The following is a 19,608-nucleotide window of genomic DNA, read 5'->3' on the forward strand; positions in this document are numbered from 1 at the left end:
AAAAAGAAGTCTACTTTCCAGAAGCTATGTTGGTTCTTAGTTATAGAAGCGCCTAAGTGGGTCAATTAAGGTCTTAATACATGAACACAGGAACACATTAGTCACTTGGTCAATTTCAACATCTGTTAATTTGTGAGTGTGGATGGGTGGTTGCACCTTAGGGTATGGACTCATAAGCTTTTGAGTCCGAGAGCCCTGCGAAAAGGATTATTTCAAGAAACAGATTAAGCAGTCTTTACATGCCAACGTCATCATGAAGAGAAATAGAGATGCTGCAGATATCCATAAACAAAATAAAAAATCTCCCTGCTGGAACCCACAGACCACCAGGGCCCCTTTATACCAACTCTGGGACAACTCTTCAGCTGAGAGGACTTGTTCTGAGCTCTACCTGCAAGCAGAAAAGTTAATTTAGGTTGAGCAAAGCATAACCTTGTCCACCTTGCTATCCCTGTGCGGTGCATGGCACATGACAATGGAGTGCTGCAAACATCCCCCTTGGCTGATCTGTTAAACACTCTTAAGTGCAGTTTCCTCTGACAGGGCAGTCAGCAGAGTAAGAGAAGCTGTGATGTTAATAGTTGAACATCTTACTGCTCATTGCCATTATCTTGCTTACTTCTGCAATCTTATTTGTAAATGTATATTTACATGCCAACAAAAGTGCATATAGTCAAGGCTACGGTTTTCCCAGTTGCAATATATGGCTGTGAAAGTTGGACTGAGCACCAAAGAATTGAGGCCTTTGAGCAATGGTGCTTGAGAAGACTCCTACGAGCCCTTTGGACTGCAAGGTGATCAAACTGGTCAGTCCTAGATTGCCCTTTAGAAGGCCAAATCCTGAAGATGAAACTCAAATACTTTGGCCACCTAATGAGAAAGAAGGACTCACCGGAGAAGAGCCTAATGCTGGGAAAGACTGAGGGCAAAAGAAGAAGAGGATGATAGAGAATGAAGTGGCTGGATGGAGTCACTGAAGCAATAGATGTGAGCTTAAATGGACTCCAGAGGATGGTAGAGGACAGGAAGGCCTGAAGGAACTTTGTCCATGGGGGTCTCGACTAACAACAACAAAATATTTTTGCCACGTCAGCCACCATGATGTGAATCTAGTGGGATAGTATAAGCCCAAGTTGTTCTATGTAAAGAAGCAAAATCCCTTTCTGTAAGAACTGCCTATCTAACACAAAGACACATCCAGTTTCAACATTTAATTACCTTCAGACCCTTAGCTCTGGGAAATCTCTATCTTGGCACACAAAACAGAAACATCACTATCCCATTGTTGTTTTTCCTTTCTGCTGCTGACTTGCAGTATACAAGAAGTTGTACTGTCACCTATCTCAAAAGGCCAAAGCAGTCAAAGTAAATATATTGACACTGGATTTGTACTGTAAAGCCTTTGGCACTCACTGACATTAGCTAGAAACACTGGAAGTCCATTCAATGTGAATTTGGCTTCAGCTGAAGCCAATTGACTTTCATTTTCTGAATAAGATCGGAACAGGCATCATAATGCTTTACAGTTATTGAGGGCGACAACTCCCACCATCCTTTCCAACAGGTCATGCTAATACAGACTAGTCAGAGTTGAATCCGGTGTACCTGTAGGATGATTCACTTTCACAGAGAGCTGGAAAAACAACTGATGCATGTAAATAGTATTAATTCTTCTCAACGTGACAACTGGGCCAAAAGAATACAGATCATGATACAGATCACTGGTCAGTACATTACAAAACAGATGTTGAGACTTTGGAAAAAGTGCAAAGAAGAGCTACTAAGATGATTTGAAGGCCTGGAGACTAAAACATATGAAGAACAGTTGCAGGATTTGGGTTTGGCTAGTCTATAGAAAGGAAAGACTAGAGGTGCCATGATAGCAGTGTTCCAGTATTTGAGAGGTTGCCACAAAGTGGATGGGGGGGGGGGTTTCAACCTATTTACCAAAGCACATGTAGGCAGCACAAGAAACAATGGATGGAAACTAATCAAGGAGAGAAGCAACCTGGAAGTAAGGAGAAACTTCCTAACAATGAGGACATTTAATCAGCGGAACGACCTGCCTCCTGAAGTTGTGTGTGCTCCAACACTGGAGGTTTTTAAGAAGAGCTTGGACAACCATTTTTTCTGAAATGCTATAGGGCCGTGATGGCCGTTTTTGGGGCTGTTTTCAGGCCATTTTCTGCATAGTTTTTAGGCTGTTTTCCTGACAGTTTTCAGGCTGTTTTGGGGTTAATTTTCCATGTGCATTCCAGAAACCAGATGAGCAGCTGGCAATGGCACGTGTGCCCACAGAGAGGGCTCTACGTGCCACCTCTGGCCATAGGTTCGCCATCACAGGTATAGGGTTTCCTGCTTGAGCCGGGGGTTGGACTAGAAGACCTCCAAGGTCCCTTCCAGTTCTACTCTGATTGATTGGTGAGAATAGGCTGTGAGAAACAGCACTGTCATCAATCCTTGACTGAGTTTCAGTATAAGCGTACAACAATTTGCTACCTTGCTTTAATTCTTTGTTGTCCAAACCACGGTGGCCTTTGGATCTTTGCCACAACAGCTGGATTGGAGACAGGCAACAGCCTCCAAGGAACTCTAATCAAGCGTGGATTGATTGGCCCTACATCTTCAGGGACTTTGAGGGACTCCAGCAGTCTTTGAGAACTGCCTCTTGAACAGAGAACTTTAAATGTATCCACCCTTTTCAAGCAAAGTTACATTAATGATCCCAATTTTGCTATCCCTCCTACATCAACAGTGACTCCTTTAGAGCCATGCTGTGCCCTCTTCTATCTGCCTTTTTTTTTAGGTAAAAGATTTCTCTCCAAAACCCTGCTTGAATTAAAAGATGGAAAACACGGAAAAGCAAGCACTTCATTATTAAGCACCATTAGGCTTGTGTTTGTTCCCCATTTAATTCATATATGCAGATTTAAAAACCATTCATGTTAGGTTTGATAAAGGGGTAATTTTAAAAGTGGATTCTCTTTCCTTCCCCCAAGAAAATAAAGTGAGCATGCTAAACAAATAGACCCTTTGTTCGGCTTTCTAAAAGCTTTTAAATGCTTTCAGCTTCCCACAAGTGCCAGAAATACACAGCACCACACAGAGCAGCCCCCGTTTCCAGCAGATAAAGAAAATGAGAGTAGAGTTGTATTGTAACTGATGTGGAGCTCGGGAAAGGAACTTATAACTTTCACATCACGCCGAGACAAAATTTGAATACTTCAAGTTTAATATTGGTTTTCTATCTCTCACGATCTTACTCCTTTCTCCACCACAAAATTAATTTTAAAAAGTAAGCTCGGCTCCCAATACTGTTGGGAGTATTCTGCAGGATGACTGGCTACCTACTCAGAATCCCTGGGGGGGGGGGGAAGCAGAGTGGGTCAAAGGCCAACTGATTCAATCCATAGTATAAATATCACTACGGTAAAAACTCAAGTGATCTTGCCTGTCAACCCTCCTAGCCTTACACGAGGGTCAGGGGTGGGTTGCTACTGGCATTACTGCCGGTTCAGCACGCTAAAAATGCAAGCACATTTACACCTAAAAAGGTCTGTGTTAATGCGTAGAACGTTAGAAAAGGGATAAAAAATTACATTTCTGCAATGGAGATTGCTCTGCGCATGTGCAGAAACAAAAATCAAGATGGCGCCGCTGACAATAGAACCAGTTCAGGTGCATGGGTGGCTGAGTTACCACCTACTTAGCCGTACCAGGCCGAACTGATAGGAACCCAACTCTGATGGGTTCTACAATGCAACACAATACTCACTGGGGCTAAGGCATGATATTACGAAAAAGTCCCAAAATAAATACTTTTTTTAAAAGAAAAAATAAATTTATACTCCAAACTACACAAGAATAACACTAAAACTTTGCAATGGTCCTGAATCTCTCAGGCTGTGTGCAGCAAAGATAATTCCCCACTTTCTTTTTTTATTCATATTTATTTATGAAGCACGTTTCTATGGCCATCCAACACCTCAATGACTTTGGGTGATTTACAAATTAAAAAAAAAACAGAAAGAAACATCACAATATGGGGAGAAAATACAATCAACACCCAGAGGGACAATAAAAACCCACTTCCCCTTCAAACACCTAACCTAAAGGAGTCTGCTAAGCACCATATCCCAAGGACTGAGTTAGAACCATCTTAACAGCTATACAGGTTAGTAGCAAATCAAATATCTGGGGTTTTGTTGTTCCAGATGGCAAGTACCATGACAGAGAAGACATTGGGTCCTGCAAGATGATACTGTTTAATCGAGGGACCTGAAGCATGCCAGCACCAATTGTACAGGACAGGCAGAAATTATGGAACCATGTCTCTAAAGCACCAGAGAGCAGGACATGAAGTAATGGGTGGAAGTGTGTTAAAGACACACCCAACCTAGAAGTAAGGAGAAATTTTCTGATAGAACAATTAATCGGTGGAGTTGACTCCCAGGGTTTTGAGTGTCCCATCACCGAAGGTTTTCAAATATAGACTGGACAACCATTTGACTGGAATGTTATAAGGCTCCTACTTTGATTGGACTAGAAGTTCATTCTAACCCTACGATTCTATGTTCAACGACAGCAATATTTGTAGGACAATTTGCTGGTCAAAAGGGAATGGCCAGCTCAAGCTTGTGTAAAATAGAGCAAAGAAGCAGTTCATTGATTGTGTCTATTCCTGCTCCCAGATCTTACATATAACTGGTAGCTGTGGGTTACAGTGTTCTTCCCAAAACTCTATATCATAAGCCCTAAAAACTCTTACAAATGTTGCCATATCATTCCTTTTAGATAGAAGGTGATCAATCATTATTAAAGGGGGGGGGATCCATTTCATTTTAATTTTAACTACATATATTTATACTTATATTAAATTAAGATTCATTTTTGTCTTGCCTCTGCTGTTTCTTTGTCACATACATACATACATACATACATACATACATACATACATACATACAATATACAGTATATATATGTATGTATGTATGTATGTATGTATGTATGTATGTATGTATGTATTTGATAAGGAAGATAACCCGTGGCTTAGTGGCTAAAACTCCTGCCTAAGATATATACAGCCCGGGTTCAAATCCCAGTAAGGGTATGGCTAGCTGATGAGAGCTAATTAGCTCGAAATAGATCTATACTAGTCTCCCTTTATTTATTTATCAGTACAAATACAACACAAATATATGTATGTATGTATGTATGTATGTATGTACGTATGTATTTGTGTTACAACCCCTGGTATATATATATGTGTGTGTGTATTTGTGTTACAACCCCTGGTATGCCTAAATATGGGAGGAAGGTCACTACTCCCTCTTTCTGTCCTTCGGCTCATCACAGAAGACCATGCAGGCAGAAAACCATATTTTTATTTTTAATGTTGCCTTTTTATATTTGTGTTGTATTTGTACTGATAAATAATTTTATTTATATTTAGGCATACCAGGGGTTGTAACACAAATACATACCTATTTCCCTGGCTCAACTGATAAGGAGGCGAGCCTGTGGCTTAGTGGCTAAGACTCCTGCCTAAGATATAATACAGCCCAGCTTCAAATCCCAGTAAGGGTATGGCTAGCTGATGAGAGCTAATTAGCTTGAAATAGATCTATACTAGTCTCCCTTTATTTATTTATCAGTACAAATACAACACAAATATAAAAAGGCAACATTAAAAATAAAAATATAGTTTTCTGCCTGCATGGTCTTCTGTGATGAGCCGAAGGACAGAAAGAGGGAGTAGTGACCTTCCTCCCATATTTAGGCATACCAGGGGTTGTAACACAAATACATACCTATTTCCCTGGCTCAACTGATAAGGAGGCGAGCCTGTGGCTTAGTGGCTAAGACTCCTGCCTAAGATATAATACAGCCCAGGTTCAAATCCCAGTAAGGGTATGGCTAGCTGATGAGAGCTAATTAGCTTGAAATAGATCTATACTAGTCTCCCTTTATTTATTTATCAGTACAAATACAACACACACACACACACATATATATATATATATATATACATATACATATACATATACATATACATATACATATACATATACATATACATATACATATACATATACATATACACATACATACATACATACATACATACATACATACATACATACATACATATATATATATATATATATATATATATATATGCTAGTTTTGTTGTATTCGGGTCTTTTCCCGTGTAAGATTGAGATTGTCTTTGCAACGTTTCGGCAAGATCTCTCATGTATGTATGTATGTATGTATCTATGTATGTATGTATGTATGCTAGTTTTGTTGTATTCGGGTTTTTTCCCGTGTAAGATTGAGATTGTCTTTGCAACGTTTCGGCAAGATCTCTCATATATATATGCAGCCCCTGGCCAATGCAGTCTTGATTATGCACTCCTGCTCAAGGTAACTTAATCTACTCATGTTACATGATTTGCTGAAAAAGTCAAAATGATGTACTCCACAGATGATGTTAAGTCACAAAAGCTTGCTTTACAAACCACAGCGGCTGGGTCCCTACCCAAAGCCAAAAACAAACAAATCACACCACTGTGTATGTGGAAACCTTGCCATTCTGTGTCTTAGAAAAGAAAGACAGACTGCTTAAACCCTTGCTTCAAATCTTTCCCGCTCCAAATAGCCCTTGTCAAATATGTCAGGCCTGGAAGCCATCTTTTGCATTGGGCCTTCAGGCCTGCCACATTTAATGCTGTAGGAAACTGGGAAGGAAGATTATATGGAGTGGGGTAGATATAGTCAAAATAACATTCCTTTCTCAGAGAGTCAAGGAAATTCTGCCCTGCATGTGGAGTGGTGTGACTGGGAGGCATCTCCAGTTGGGACGGTGCCTGATTGGATCATGTGATGGACATGTGGGTGCTGGGAAGGGGCTTGGATTTTCATTTGGGTTGGGAAAACCTGGAAGCTTTCAGATTCGGGTTTTCCCAGATGTGCTAATATGACATCTCTAATAAAATGGAACTTTGAAGAAACTCAAGCCTCGGCGACTTCTTTCATTAGGGGTGTTACTTGGAACCCTGACAAAATGCTCTTCTCTCCAGAATACAGAATCCCTGTCTCTGTGTTGTTGTCTTTCCAATTTATGGATGAGGACGAACTTTTAAAAAATGGGTTGAAATTGAGAAAGAATCTAGATGGGACAGAAATTTGGAGGCCTTCTTCAAATACTCCAGCATCACTAGTTTGAGTTAAAATAAAACAAAACAAAAAGTGTGTGAATGTCTACTTTAAGGTCCCAGGAAGTGTACCTATTCCTGCCCTCTAGAATCATCTCCCTTCTGAGATCCATGTGGCTCCCACTCCTATGTTGTTCAACTTGATTGTTTCCCCAGATTTTGAGAGGATAGGATGATTATGGAACTCCTTCATTGGCTTGGGTTTGTTTTGGGTTTGTTCATTGTACTTTAATCTCCTAGTTTGCTGTATTTAAGTTGGATTTTAGTTTAAGATCTCCACAATCATCTGGGAGTTAGGCTGTCTGTACACTTAATTTAATTTATATTACTAATTAAATAAATTATTATCAGAGATTTTGTGCTTGGCTCTAGAAAAGTTATCAGGTGCATGCATTTATTTTACTCTGTAGCATTGATGTGATCAACAAGGCAGCATTCATCCAGGATAAGCCAGAATCAAATCTTTCAATAGCTGGGCTGTCAAATGTGCGGCCCACGGAACGGATACATCATGAGCTGGTCACGCCCATGCCTAGTTTACTGAAGGTGAAAAAAGTCCCCATACGTCATGTACGATGGCGGGAAGATGGGTTTGACACCCCTGTTGTAGGAGAAGAGGAGTTTGAGCTGGAAGGCAGGGTTAAATGAGTCCCGAGTCCCTTCATGGAGAGGGAGCGGCTAACAAATCTAATAAATCTAAATCTAATCTAATCTTAAATGTGTCATCAGTTTGGAGTTACTGCATTGCCACAAGAGAGCCAAGATCCAGCCTCCTGTGAATTTCATTGCCCCCTACCTAGCACTAATGTAGATGTGAACATTAATTGACTGCATTCTCACATAGAGTAGCAATAATAAACACTTTTGTGCATATTTTATATATATATATATATATATATATATATATATATATATATATATATATATATATATATATATATATTTAAACAAACACAAACGGACAGAACAAAAAAACAAAAAACATAAAACCATCTTCCATTACAAATTATAGAAAGTGTCAGTTGGTTACAAAATTTCTGTGCATCCCTTCCATAGTCATCACTTACAATTGATATCAAATCACATATTTTTAAATCGTATGTATGTATGTATGTATGTATGTATGTATGTATGTATGTATTAATCTAATTCATGGAGGAGGGCTGGGTTTGGGTCTCTTGCAGCAACACAATGATTCCAAACTCATGGCAAACTTAACCCCACCTTCCAACTGAGCCTGTTCTTCTTCTACATCAAAAGCCAAAATCACACAATCATTCTACTATGCTGACATTATAAGCATGGGAGAACTGGTCCAAACTTTGCACAGAAGACCACCTCGAAACTCTCAAACTGGATTCTTATTATTTGGCACCAGTTGTACCAAATAACATAAAAACTGAATGGAACCAGGTAAAAGAGGACAATTGGACTGGGTGAATCCATAATTCATTCCAGAATCAAAGGTACGCATCGTATACAGGATTACCATCTACACTCCAACCTGAACTGAACTGAAGCACCTCAGAGTCAGAAATTAATTACCTTCCTTCTACCTATTTGCAGAGCAAAATCCCTGATTGAGTCTTCTTAGCCCTGGCAAAATATTAATCATAATATTCATACTAGTGTCAAGATCCTAGATTATTTTCAGTAAATGTTATTTTTACATAAAAATCCATCTGCCAGAATTCTGCTGCAATTAAAAGCTATCTGACAATTCAGATAAAGGATGCAACGTTTTCAAAGATACCTGACAGAAATGTTGTCATGGCATGGTTGCTTCTACAGAAAAGGAAGTGTTCACTGGTCAATTAGAAATTGAGAAAATTAGCTGATTCTAATCTTACTTCCCTCTGAAGTGCACAGGATTCTCTTCCCAGCAAGAACTCTCAAATGTTTACCTCTAGATCAGAAGCATACCAGCTTGAAGACGTATTAAGCTTAAGACCCACCTATTCCAAGTAGCTGGCCTGGCTCAACTTTGATCTAACCATATCGCTCCTGACGGGTTTTTAATTGGGTATTTTAATTATATTTAATTATTTAGGGGTTTTTTAATCACTGTATTCTAATTGTTTTTTATTCATCAGCCGACCTCCTCCTTGTGTATATCTCGGTATATGTCTCTGTTATATGTTTGTTTTGTCCACATATTTATTTCATATGTTTCATTGTACGCCGCCCCGAGTCCTTCGGGAGAGGGTGCGGCTAAGAAATAAATATTTATTTATTTATTTATTATTTATATCCAAGGGCAGCAGAAGACATAGTACTGAGTCAACACTTTCAGGCTTTTTAAAATATTGTTTGGAAAGGTAGATGTTTTTTTGTTGGAGGCTGTTGTGGTTCTTTTGAAAGACTGTAACTCAGGAGTGGGGGTTTTTTCTCTTCAAAAACAAAAAAAGGGAAACTGCACAGCTGATTTCTAGTGGTTCAGCCAACAAAATGTAGTGGCACTATATCAGAAGTGGTGGTCTCCAAAAATAAGGTTAGACATTCATACCAGCCATAATTTCCCCACTTCTACTTTATTTATTTTATCACTATAATTCTGTGATGGCGAAGCTATGGCATGTGTGCGCCACGTGCCTCCGGCCGGTTTTTGGGAGCGCATGCACTGGGAGCGGGGCGCATGTGGGGGATGTACACACATGTGAGGGGTGGGGGAAGTGCAGGGGGATTCTGTGCACCTGCGTGGGGTGGGGCAAAGGGGGCATGTTCAAGTGCAGGGGTCATGTGTGTATGTGTGGGGCGCATGTGGGGGAGGCAAGCATGCAGGTAGGGGCGTGCATGCATGTGGAGGGCGGGGGAGCGTGAGGGGGTCACACACACATGCACAGGGGACAGGGCGCACACAGGGGGTTCGCACGCATGTTGCATTATGGGTGCGCATACATTTTCGGCACGTAACAACAAGGTTAGCCATCACTGCTATAATTTATATGCCGCTCCTTGTAAAAAAAAAAGACTCTTAAGCAGTTTACAAGAAATGTGAAAATAAAATAGGAAGCATAACCAAGGAAACATAGCAAAGCCAATGATAGTCAATTTTCTTGTCCATTACTACTCCAAGGAAAAATAGTCATGACAACAATCACCTATTGCAGAAAAGCAGATGCAGCAGGTTATCCAGAGCAACCGGGGTCTTGGTGACCTCCTTCAATGCCCACAGGATGGATGCTAACTTGAGCAACCGAAAATATATCCCTCTGCGGTTCCTGCTGACAAGAATCCCTCGGGGATGGGACAAGAGGGCTGCCCATTCAACTGAAAGTTGATCGGATGGAAAAAACGTATTGGAAGAAGATGATCCTAGAGGTATCCCAGTCCTAAAGCCACATAGGGCTTTGAAGGTAACAACCAGCACATTGAATTGCATTCAGAAACAAACTGACAACCAATGCAAGTCTCTCAAAATAGGTGTGTTAATTGGGAGGTGCTTGTTTCAACTATTGCATTATGGGCTAGCTGTAGCTTCCAGAGGGTCTGCAGCCCAGTGGCGGGTTCCTCCGGGTATGGTTCGGTACAGCCGTACCGGTAGTAGCCAGGAGCAGCTAACAGCGTACTGGTACGGTGGCTCGTTTGGCCCACCTGCCCTCCCGCGTTCTATGCCTGTTTTTAAAGCAACCGGCCAAGTGCGCATGTGCACACAGCCCCACAAAGCAGCTGGATGTCACAGGGGCGGTGGATTGTGCATGCGTGCACAGCGTGCACAAACAGGACGCACGGCCCCGTGAGCAGGATACTGGTAACGACCGTAAGAGCAACCCACCACTGCTGCGGCCCCAGGTAGAGCGCACTGCATGAATCTCAGAGCTGATCCAAGGGTGGATCAACAATAAGCAGGGTTTCCTGATTCAGAAACAGCTGAAAGCGGTGCGCAAAATAGAGTTGTGCAAATTCCCTCCCCCCCCCACTACACTCTTAAATGCTTGTCTAATTACCAATCTCATTAATTGTGAGACAAGTGGAAAAATTCTATACAAAATGGCATGCTTTCCAGTGGTTTCTCTGATAGGAACCCAAGCCATTATTTTTGGCATATTATATGAACGAAGTCATTTCACCTGTTAGGGCATTCTTCTGATATTATTTTTTTTAACAAACCAAAAATGTAGCATCATGTTTAGACACAACCTGTTAAATGTGCATTGTGCAAGCAGAGACTCATGCACATGAGGTACATTCATGACATTCTTCAAGACAGGAGTAATATTAACATGGAATCCCCAAAGAATATGCAACCACCAGATATTTTTTTTCCTACAGCTGTTTGTTTAGTCCAGAACTCAACTGATTCTTTAACAGATTCTGCAAAATACAGTAGAAAATGCTTCCTCCTTTTAACTAACCAGACGTTGATAGCTGGTGGCTACTAGCTATAAAGCACACTAAGCCTTTGGAAGGAGTGAAAGATAGAAAACAAGCATTTTGGTTTCATTTCTCATGAAAAATATTGTCTAAATGTCAGGGGTTTTATGCACATGCTGCTTATTCTCAGTGATGGCAGCGGCTAATTAAAGCAGCTTCAAAAGCCAGCTCCATGTGTGGCTATTTCTTCTATGCTTGACTTGAATATTTCTTTAAACAGATACATATAGCAAAAGTACAAACCTCATTTCCCACAAGAAATGTGACTCACTAAAAGACTGTCCCCTAGAGTTTTTACACACTTAGGGAAATTGGGAAATGGGACATTATGCAAACATTGGATACAATATCCAAGCCCTGTTGTGTGTGCTGTTTATGGGGGAGCGTATCCATTAACACTATTTTCCACTTTCTTTTTTTTTCCCAAAAGGATGCCTAACGCTGGAAAAGTAGATCTAAGCATCCTCCAATCCTTTCTCACTGCTGATCTAGACATTCTTGCAGCCCTGAAGATGCTCAGCTCAATTTTCCACCTGCAGTAGAAATGCTTCAGGCAGGCAATGAACTATAAACTCCCAGAATCAAATATAATCATCATTACCTACGTGATCATTATGCACATCAGAGTAACCAGCAATCCATTAAGAAGAAACTTTATGATCATCCAAATTTCAATTCACTGCATCTATACAAACAGCACCAATCCCAAAGATGGCAATGAGACGGACACACACACCGATGCTGACCAAGCTAGAGGACATCCTCAAAATACATGGTGAAGTATGTTCATGGAAGACTTAAAGACTTTTAAAATATCACATGGGAAGACCCTAAAGTTCTTGCCCCAAACCCAAAATTCTAGAGACCCCTTGCTGCCCGATATGCTACATAGCATGGGAGGATGTAATGCTAATGCTAAATGCAAACAGCCAGATGTTTCTCTCCTAGGCGCAAAGAAAAATCTGCTATGAACTCCTTTTGGTGTCAGGAAGGGCATCCAGCCAGTAAACACTCAGCTCTATCCAGTCATTCCGTCTCTACCCTGAATTGAGAGATTACAGAGTTGTAAAAAGGGATTTTGAAAAGGAGGAGCAAGGATGTGGGTGCAAAAAATCCATAGAAGTGTGGAACCTAAATAAAATATATCTTCCTTCCTTGTTTTAATCTCTCTCTTTTTCTGTCTCACTCAGATCCAGACCAACAAGAAAGAGTGAAATATAAATGATCAAGGCCCATGAGACATCTCCAGACTCAACAAGATAATGTTCAGCATTATTCCGACCAGGTATATGAGCAAAATCACATGGATATGACAAAAGTAATCATATTGTCTACCACTTCTCTTTCATACTCTTTATTTGCCCCCAAACAAATTGACTGAAAAAGATGTTACACCAATGCCAAACCAAACCCATCCTTCATTAACCAAGCTGACGAAATCTCATAGACCCATTTGCTTATGCCTTAACCATTTGCCTAAAGCATGCTGTGCTCCCTTTGTGAAAACCAATTCAACTGAATGAGCACCTTGCGTTCCATGGAGAACCTTGTGTAACATAGAGCCAAATAATTTTGAAAATGTTTATGTGTTTGGGGAGGGGGGGGAAATCAAATGCATATACTAAGTCAATTGTGATGCCAAAATACAGTTCCTGTTCTAGATTTCCAGGAGCTGTAAAGTCAATGAAGACAAGCAACAGATGGTAGATTGTTTATGGATTCAGTGTAACTGACTAGGGAGCCTGGGTCCTTTAGACAGTCCGGTTCAGACAAATCATTGTGTATTCGTCCACTCCCACATGCACATCTTCCAAACCTTGTGAAACTAGTTCAAAACTTCCGTACCACATTCTCTGCATGCATCTTTAATGAGCCCCCAGTTACATATTAGCACAAGCGTGGCAACCTGAGGAGGCCATCAAGCACCTTAGCAAACATCAATCGAGTTTTCGTACAGGTCATCCCATTAAAGTCTTTTTCTTTTGTAATCATTGGCAAAACCTAAAAGCAAGAGATCGTGCCTGGCTCTTTCCCTCCTGCTTCTGCTAAAGCAACCAAAGAAGGAACAGTGCCTGCTTCCCGCTGCAGAACCCAGCATCCTGTCAAAACCTTTGGTCCTCAAACATGCACAGAATCCATTTCTTCTCTCTGTGTGTCGGTAACTCAAGGGAAGAAGAGCAGGGATGGCTTCCCCTTTCCATCTGAGCTACAGCCAGCATTCTCTGCATCAGAAGTCTGTTGCCAGGGAAATGGGATGAATTTTAGAAGGGGAAAGCAGGGCTGGGGAGCAGCTCCTTTCAGGTGGAGAGGGAGAGGAGGAGGATTTGGGTGAGTAGAGGGGACACTTAGGCTAATATCTGGTCTCTTCATGAAGGGGAAGCCGTTTCCACACACACCACAGAGACTCACAATTGCCGCAGCGAATGCCTGGCACAGAAGTCAAGGCTGGCTGGCTGACTTGCCTTGGGAGTAAATGAATGGACGGTCCTTCCTCCCATCTCACTCTGCTAACGTCAGCCTGGGATTTGCATGGCACAAGCAGGTGCCCACCTTCACATTGGGCAACCATTGGTCAATGGGGAGGGGCGGGAGGCCAACCCGCTGTGCATAAAACTGCCCTGCTGGCTTCCCAGCTAAGGCCCGCTGCCCGCTCAGCTGCTTCCAGAGGGTTAAACACCGTCTCCCCCTGGCTGCCAACTCAAGTTTATTCCCACCTCCATAACATGGTTCGGAAATGTAAGCGAGGGTTATTTTTAGCCTCCTTCAAATATATAGAAACACACACACACACACACACACACACATACACGCAGAGGGAGAGGGGGGAGGGGGAGAGTCAGAGAGCACCTTCTCTGTTGGTATTCTATAGGGATGCTCAGTGCTTCCTCAGCTCCCCCCCCCATGCCAAGCATGCACACCATACTAAATGCCATGCCAGAAATAGATCTGCAAAGTTTAATTGCAATACCCCACCCACCCCCACCCGCCACTCAAGCTTCGGATGTAGGTGGAGGGTCTAAATGGCTAGATGATGCTAAGGAGCCTTGTCTCCACCTGCTAACAAGGGAAGCATCTTTGCCTTCTGTGGATGGGCAAAGCTGGTCCCTGGCATCTTCTCAAGCGTCAGCTCAGTGTGATGACAACCAGGCCACAATCTATCTCTCTCCCTCCCTCCCTCTCTCTCTTGCCCCAAATCAAGTTGCTGGCATCCAAACATGCCCTAGGGGAAAGAGTTGCTCATGTTTATATCCCGTGGCTCACACTGGGTCAGGGAAGAGACAGTGGGAAGAGTGACCAGGCAATCTACTCCTGGAGTGGGGATAGTGGATGGCAAGGGGGGTAGGGAAGAGTAGATAAGCCAAGAAAGGAGCCAGCCTTTAGCTAGCCTAGGAAAAAGCTCCAGCAGGCTCATCCAAGAAATCTTTAGAGCCAGAGGGAGGAAATCTCCAGCAGGACACCCACGTTGACTGAAACTAGGGAGCATTTGTAGCCAGAAAAAGCAAGCAAAGGTACCCTGTTGGCTTCTTTCTCTCCCCCACCACCTTACACTGCATCTTCTCTCTCTCCCCCTCTCCTCTCCTTCTCCTCCTTTTCTCCTTCTCCCCCTCTCCCACTCTCTCCCCCTCTTCTCTCCTTCTCTCCCTCTCTCCCTCTTCTCCTTCTACCCCCCTCTCTCCCCCTCTTCTCTCCCCCTCCCTCTCCCACCCCTCGTCTCTCTTTCTGCCCATTCATTCATTAATCCGGTCCCAGCGTCCGCTCGCGCAACACACACACACACACACAAAATTTCTATCATGTTCTGGCTTTGCCACCTCCGGACTTGGCGCCTCCGACTGGCTGGGTTTCTTCGGACCCCCATCGCTCCTGGCAACAGCGGCGCAGAGCAACCTAAACTCTCCCGAAGAAGCCCTCGCCCGCACTTCCTCGGCGGAGGAACCGGGAGAGTTCGGGGGGGAGGGGGGGAGGAGGGGTGGAGGAACAGCACGGAGATGCCGGAGAGGGAAAAGGCGGTGGCAGAGGCGGCAGCTAAGCGGGTTCCGAGCGCGCTCCTGCGGGAATCGCGAAAGACACCCCCCCCCCAAGTTAGCAAACCGGCTTCTGGATCAGGGAAGAGTGGAGGGGGGGGAGCTGCTCCTCTTGGGTACCGTACTGTTGCGCGCCGCCGGGGACGGAGGGAAGGTGGGGGGTCAGTTCGGAGCTTAGCCCGAGAAGGAAGCTTTGGGGAAAGGGGGGTAAAGGTCAGCAGGGGAGGAGGGGGCTGCATGCTTATAAAGACATCACGATTTTTTTCCCGGGGGGGGAACTGAAGGAGGGGGAATACACACACACACGCGCGAAGGGAAGCCGCGGTTTACACTCACCATAGACGCCTTGTCCGGAGATGCCCTCCAGCAGCACGGTGAGCAGCCACACGACCCCGTAGGCTAAATCCATCTTGGGGGAAGCAGCCACATATCCAGGCGAAGGGGACCCGGAGGGACTGGGAAGGGGAAGGGGAAGGGAGGGGGGGAATCGAGGGAAGGAGCTGAACCACGCTCGCTCGCCGGCTCGGCCACGGCCCGATCGCCGCTAGGGCAGAGAAGAGAAGAGAACAAGCGCTACCCCTCACAGCAGCAGTAAGCGAGTCCGGTTAGAAAACAGAGGCTGCAGCGGCGTCCTTGCGCGGCGCACTTGGCTGGGCGAGCGCCTCGGCGGCAGCGGGGAGCTCCGAAGCCATAGCGGGAGCACCCCCACCCCCAGCACGCGCGCACACACGCACACTCACTCACTCACTCACTCAGGCCTGCGGGAGGAATATCTGCTCAGAGCCTTCCGGAGCGCCTTTGCTGCCGGCGATGCCGCGGCGGCTGCGGGGCCCGGGCAACTTGCCTGGCTGGCTTGATCGCTTTGGCTGACAGGGTTGGGCAGGGAAAGGCAGAAGGGAAAGCAAGGGAAGGGGGAAAGCGTGCCCGAAGCGGGGGGCGGCAGCTGCGGGGCTTGCGCGCCGCGGTCACGTTGGACTCTACGTGCTCCGTGCCGGCCCTGCCAGGCGGCCGAGGCAGCACCGAGCCGGCGACGTCAACTGCGCGCCGCCGCCGCCCCTTCTTCCCTTTTTTTCCTTCCTTCCCTCCGCTTCTCCTCCCCTCCTCGCCACAGAGCGCGATGTGATGGGAGGCGCCGCGCCTGCCTCGCTCTCCCCCCCCCCGGGTCCCCCTCAGCTGCCCGCTTTGGGCGAGCTCTCCGGCAGGTGTGCCAACTTCGGGGCAGCACTGCGCTCTTCGTCTGGAGGTCTGGGCGGGTCTTCAGGTCAGATCTCCTCCACCTCCGCCTGGCCTTCCCACCTGGGCTGGCCCGTTCCCTCTTTAGGGCTGGCCAAAGAAGAGTGGCGGGAGGGTAGGTGGGAAGAAGCCAAAAGAAGCCAGCCGTGCGGGGTGACGCTCATCCCCGTTAGATCAGAGGCAGCGGCCAGGCCACCCGAGCTGCGTTTTCTCTCCTCCTTTGGGGAGAGCGTTGAGGTGCTGTCAGCTTTTAGGCTTCACTGCATTCTTAATCAATTACAGACCGAGGCTTACTGGGAACTGTGAAGCTTTCCTCAGCTTCCTTTTGCCAAGTGGGGGCGGGGGGGAGGGCTCGGGACTTTGAAAAACCTGGAGTTGGTCGGTAGAGATAGTAAGACACTGTTTTCTTTTTGAAACCCCCCCCCTCCTTAAAAAGGGGTCACAAGAGGAATGAAACCCCACCGTCTCCCTTCTCTGATCTCTTTTGGAACACTAGTCATCCTTGCCATCCATTTAGACAGTTTTCTTCTGGTACTGACATTTGGGTCCTTTTGGGTTTGGAAATTATATCTTTGCCCCAAGCAGTGTGATTTTATTCTCTCTCCTCTCTCTCCCTCCCGCTCCCTTCCCCGCTCTCTCCCTCCATCTCCCTTCCTCCCCTCCCTCCCCCTCCCTCCCTCTCCCTTCCCCCCTCTCTCTCCCCCTCCCTCTCCCTCCTCCTCCCCCTCCCGCTCCCTCCCTCTCCCTCCCTCCCTCCTGCTCCCTCCCCCTGCTCCCTCCCTCCCTCCCTCTCCCTTCCTTCCCCACTCTCTCTCCCCCTCCCTCCTCCCCCTCCCTCTCCCTCCCTCCCTCCCGCTCCCTCCCCCATTCCCTCCCTTCCTCACCTCCCTCTCTCTCTTCTTCCCTCCCCCCCTCTCTCTCACACACAAACATTTTATCTCCAAGCAGCTGCTGCTATGAAAAATGGATCCCAGCTTTCAGGCTACACAGCATTCCTTGTCATCTGGCACTCTTACTGCTTTTAGCTCAATACACAACAATGTTTGACTTAGAAATATGTCTCCTAATTTATACCATCTTAGGAGAGGCAGCTAAGACGTTTGATATGCTATTCATGGCATGTGAATGACCAGCACACACAAATATTCAGGTAGCCCAAATCCTGAGCAGTTTGTTTTTCTTCCTCTTAAAAAAAAAAGAAAACAGGACAGCTGAAATATGGGGTAGACATCATATTGAAACCTTTCCCAATTTAGGGCCCTCTGGGTGCATTTGATTACCATACCAGTCATTTCAATAAGCATACATGCAAGTTGTTGGGAGTGAAGAATAATCCATCATGTATGGAGACCACCAGGTTGGGGAAGTCTGGCTGATACCAGCAGGAGGTTCTCACCTTGAAGCTCATCTATATGGAAAACATGATAAGGCTCTCAATCTTCCAAGGAGCTTTCAATGCACTGGAGAAAAATGCGCAACTGTAGTAGTTCGTGGGACAGCTCTCATATCTTTGTGTTCCATGATAAGATAATTCTTTCAGACCGAACAAGACTCTTTGCTATCAAGCAAAGTCTCTCTGCCTCTTCCTCTTCCTCCTCTATCTCCATTCAGAAACCTGGAAGTTGGCTTAGACAATTATTTTCTTTCGACCTCACTGGTTATGTAGGTTCTTCTTAAAGCTTTGCTGAAAACCATCAGCAAGTTAAATACCCTCAGTGGACCATTTTGGGTGGATGGGTGCTGGTTTTTGTGTTGCATACAATTCTCTGGATGGGTTCACACACTGCAGGAAGCCACAATATCGTCTGTTGAGAAGATATATGAACCCAGCCCGTGTCATGTATAAATCATGGTGCATGGCAAAGTGGACAATCTAAAACCCATATCTGCCAGCATCCAGCTGTGGTATTCAAATCGGGCAAAACGACTTATTTGGAGGCAGAGGTTTGAGAGTGTTAGCATAAATCTTTAACAAATAGACAGCACACAAAGGGGAACCCTAAGATTATTTTAGAGAAAATATACCAAGCTGTAATATGATACTGTTGTATGGGTAATCTACCATTAGATTCACAAAGACTGGTGAAAATGTAATTCAAATCATAACCAAGGACCCAAGAATTATGAACAGAATAGAACAGGAGTTGGAAGGGATCTTGGAGGTCCAGTCCAATCCCCTGCTTGAGCAGGAGACCTTAACACCATTTCAGACAAATGGTTGTCCAGTCACTTTTTGAAAGCCTCCAATGATTGAGCTTCCACAACTCCTGAAGGCAAGCCATTCCATTGCTATTACCATCAGGCAACTTCTCCTTAGTTCTAGGTTGCTTCTCCCTTTGGTTAGTTTCCAACCATTGTAGCATTTGAGGATATAGACCAGTGGTAGTCAACCTGGTCCCTACCGCCCACTAGTGGGTGTTCCAGCTTTCATGGTGGGCGGTAGGGGTTTGCTGTAACTCTGCTTTATAAATTTTATAAAGTAAAGTTACTTCCCTACTTTATAAATCACCATTACTATGGAAGTGGTGGGTGGTCAGAAAATTTTACTACTAACAGAGATACAAAAGTGGGCGGTAGGTATAAAAAGGTTGACTACCCCTGATATAGACAATTTTAACTGGATAATCTTTTGGAAAATTAGAGCGTTCAGATCACAATGAATTCAAAATGTACAAATATTGAGGAAATCTTTCAGGTAGTGATCCAGGAGCTCTAATCACAAATTATTATTATTATTATTATTATTATTATTATTATTA

General features: G+C 44.5%; 1 protein-coding gene across 1 annotated transcript in view; it reads right to left on the reverse strand.

Moving 5' to 3' along the window:
* MDGA2 (MAM domain containing glycosylphosphatidylinositol anchor 2) overlaps window positions 1-16,472 on the reverse strand; it is a 624,733-nt gene extending 608,261 nt beyond the window's left edge. Inside the window, exon 1 of the mRNA XM_081938341.1 lies at window positions 15,953-16,472. Coding sequence (XP_081794467.1) covers window positions 15,953-16,025 — 73 coding nt within the window. The 5' untranslated portion in view covers window positions 16,026-16,472. The remainder of the gene's footprint in view (window positions 1-15,952) is intronic.
* Between the last annotated feature and the right edge of the window lie 3,136 nt (window positions 16,473-19,608).

Source organism: Natrix helvetica, assembly GCF_964273705.1.
Source record: "Natrix helvetica genome assembly, chromosome: 1".
Taxonomy (NCBI): Eukaryota; Metazoa; Chordata; class Lepidosauria; order Squamata; family Natricidae; genus Natrix; species Natrix helvetica.